Below are 2,639 nucleotides of genomic sequence, written 5' to 3' on the forward strand. Positions count from 1 at the left end.
ACCCGGACCGGAACCCTGGTGCGGTGACGCTGGTTTCCGGCGGGCTCCTTAGAGCGCTGAACAGCTTTGGCCGAAGGACCATGAGAGGGCCGGAGCCCGGTCCCGAGCCAACGATGGAGGGGGACGTGCTAGACACACTGGAGGCACTGGGGTGAGTGTTCTACGGGACACCTTTCCCCCGAAAACGTAACCTTTCTTTCTGCTTGGGTCCTGCAACCTCCTTCCCTTGGGCCTCCGCTGGGCCCACTTGGCCCGATGCAGGCCTACTTCCTTGCCTTGCTCCCTCCGGCGCCGACAGAGTTAAGCGGGAGGCGGGAGAGAAATCCGTTTTGGGGGTGGAGCAGGGCTGGAGAGCTGGGGCGCGTGGCCCCCTCTTCTAAACTTCTTTCCTCGAAACTCTGCAGCGGGAATCCGCGGAATGGCGCGGAGCAGCCAGGCCAGCCCTGTGCCCGCAGGTGATATTTATGTTGACGTAGTTGTCGCGCGTGGAGGGAGGTGCTGGAACCTGACCTGCGGCCGGGGACTCTTATCTCCTAAAGTGTACAACTTGTGGCTTACTTGGGACTCGGGAGCGAATCTCTCATACTTCTGTGGCCAGAGAAAGTGTTTTTAGTCAGCGCGAGGCCATTCATTCAGTCATTTCATTTGTTTACTAACAGCGTATATATTAACTTGTGTTACAATATTGTGTTACATATTAACTTATTTGATACATTGATACATAAGTATGTAAATTTCCTTTAGACGGGAAAATGGCAGTCTTCAGATTGCTATTAGTTTACATAGATGGGCAGGCTACAAAGAGTCTACTGGTATTTACCATTCAAGGAGGTAAATTCTGTGAGAACTGGGGTAGAGGTAGGGTGATGTTAATACTTAAAGGTGTGGGAATCCATAATCTCCCCCTCAGTCTCATCCTGTTTTTCTTCACAGCCCTTGTCCCTACCCAAATTTTCTTTTCCTGCCTATTTATTTGTTTGTCTCTTGAACTCCCCTTCTCTCCCCTTTTCTTCCTCCTCTGCAAATCAGTTCCTGGAAAACTGATGCCTTGCTTGTTTTGTTCGCTGATGTATTCCCAGCAACACCCTAGAACGGGGTCTGTTACAATAAATAGTGGTTGAATGAATGAATAGATGAATGAAGAAAAGTTCAAAGAGGAGAGTGCAGGGTGGTAAGCATAGAACTAGTTAGTTGAGAGTCAAAAAATACAGATTAATTAAGGAGTTTGGAGTCATCTGCACAATTGTTTACCTTGCTATATGATGCAGTTTCTTGATAGGGTAAGCCATGCCTTTGCCGTGTTATTATGAAGCTCAAACACTCCGCCTGCTACCTGCTTTTTTCCTGAAACTGCATTTGCTCCTCTATCAACTGTCTCTTTAGATAGACCCTGATAATACCTACTTTGCAGTGACCCAGTGTTACAGAGCTTTGCACTTAGTAGATCCTGAGTAAATATTTGTAGAATGAAAGAACAGAGCTATTGATTATTTAGGTGGCATTTTTACTTCTGTGAAATCCCTTGGAAATTCTTGCTTAACTTGGTTAAAGAAGTAACCACAACAAGAAATTAAAATACTTAGTAGGAGTATTTAGGCCCCAAATAGTTTGGGTTCCCAAGTACTCCAGATAAGAATAGTAGGATCCCATAGTTTATGAAAAGGGGAAAGATGGTGCCTTTTTTTCCCTTTGTTCCTTGAACTTATTGTTCATATTATAGGTGTTTTGGAAAATGAAGTTTGTTATAATCTTGATTTTTATTAAGGAAAATTAGTTTCAGATTATTAAATATGGAAAGTAATAGAGTTTACACACTTTAGAAGTATTTTTTCATAGTGTAACCAAAAACAAAATTTTGAAGTAGCCACAACAAAAATACGTAAATGGGAATTGATTAAATTAAAAAGCTTTGGCATAGCTAAGGAAATAATCAGCAGAGCAAATAGACAATGTACAGAATGGGAGAAAATATTCACAAGCTATGCATTTGATAGAGGGCTAACAACCAGAATCTTCAAAGAACTCAAGCAAATCAGCAAGAAAAAAACCCAAATAACTCCATTAATATGTGGACAAAAGACACAAACAGAAGCTTTTCAAAAGAAGCTAGACAAATGGCTAATAAACATGAAAAATGCTCAATGTCACTAATCATCAGGGAAATGCAAATTAAAACCACAATGAGATATAACCTTACCCCACTTAGAATGGCTTTTATTAAAAAGTCCAAAAATAGTAGATCCTGGAATGGATGCACAGAGAAAGGAACGCTTATACACTGTTGGTGGGGCTGCAAACTAGTACAACCTCTATGGAAAACAGTAGGGAGATTCCTTAACTAAAAGTAGACCTACCATTTGATCCAGCAATCCCACTCCTGAGCATTTACCCAAAGAAGTCACTTTATCATAAAGACACCTGCACTGACATGTTTATTGCAGCAAAGTTCACAATTGCAAAGATGTGGAATCAACCCAAGTACTCATCAATTCGTAAGTGGATTAACAAAATGTGTATGTATACTATGGAATACTACTCATCTACGAAGAAGGATGAATTAAGGCCTTTTGCAACAAATTGGGTGGAACTGAAGACCGTTATTCTGAGTGAGTTATCTAAGGAATGGTAAAACAAGCACC

General features: G+C 42.0%; 1 protein-coding gene across 1 annotated transcript in view; it reads left to right on the forward strand.

Moving 5' to 3' along the window:
* The first annotated feature begins 53 nt into the window (after positions 1-53).
* FAM98B (family with sequence similarity 98, member B) overlaps positions 54-2,639 on the forward strand; it is an 89,721-nt gene continuing 87,135 nt past the window's right edge. Inside the window, exon 1 of the mRNA XM_012649120.1 lies at positions 54-151. Within this exon, the coding sequence (XP_012504574.1) occupies positions 81-151 (71 nt within the window). The 5' untranslated portion in view covers positions 54-80. The remainder of the gene's footprint in view (positions 152-2,639) is intronic.

The sequence above is a fragment of the Propithecus coquereli genome, unplaced genomic scaffold (genome assembly GCF_000956105.1).
Source record: "Propithecus coquereli isolate 6110/MARCELLA unplaced genomic scaffold, Pcoq_1.0 Scaffold3, whole genome shotgun sequence".
NCBI classification, from domain to species: Eukaryota; Metazoa; Chordata; class Mammalia; order Primates; family Indriidae; genus Propithecus; species Propithecus coquereli.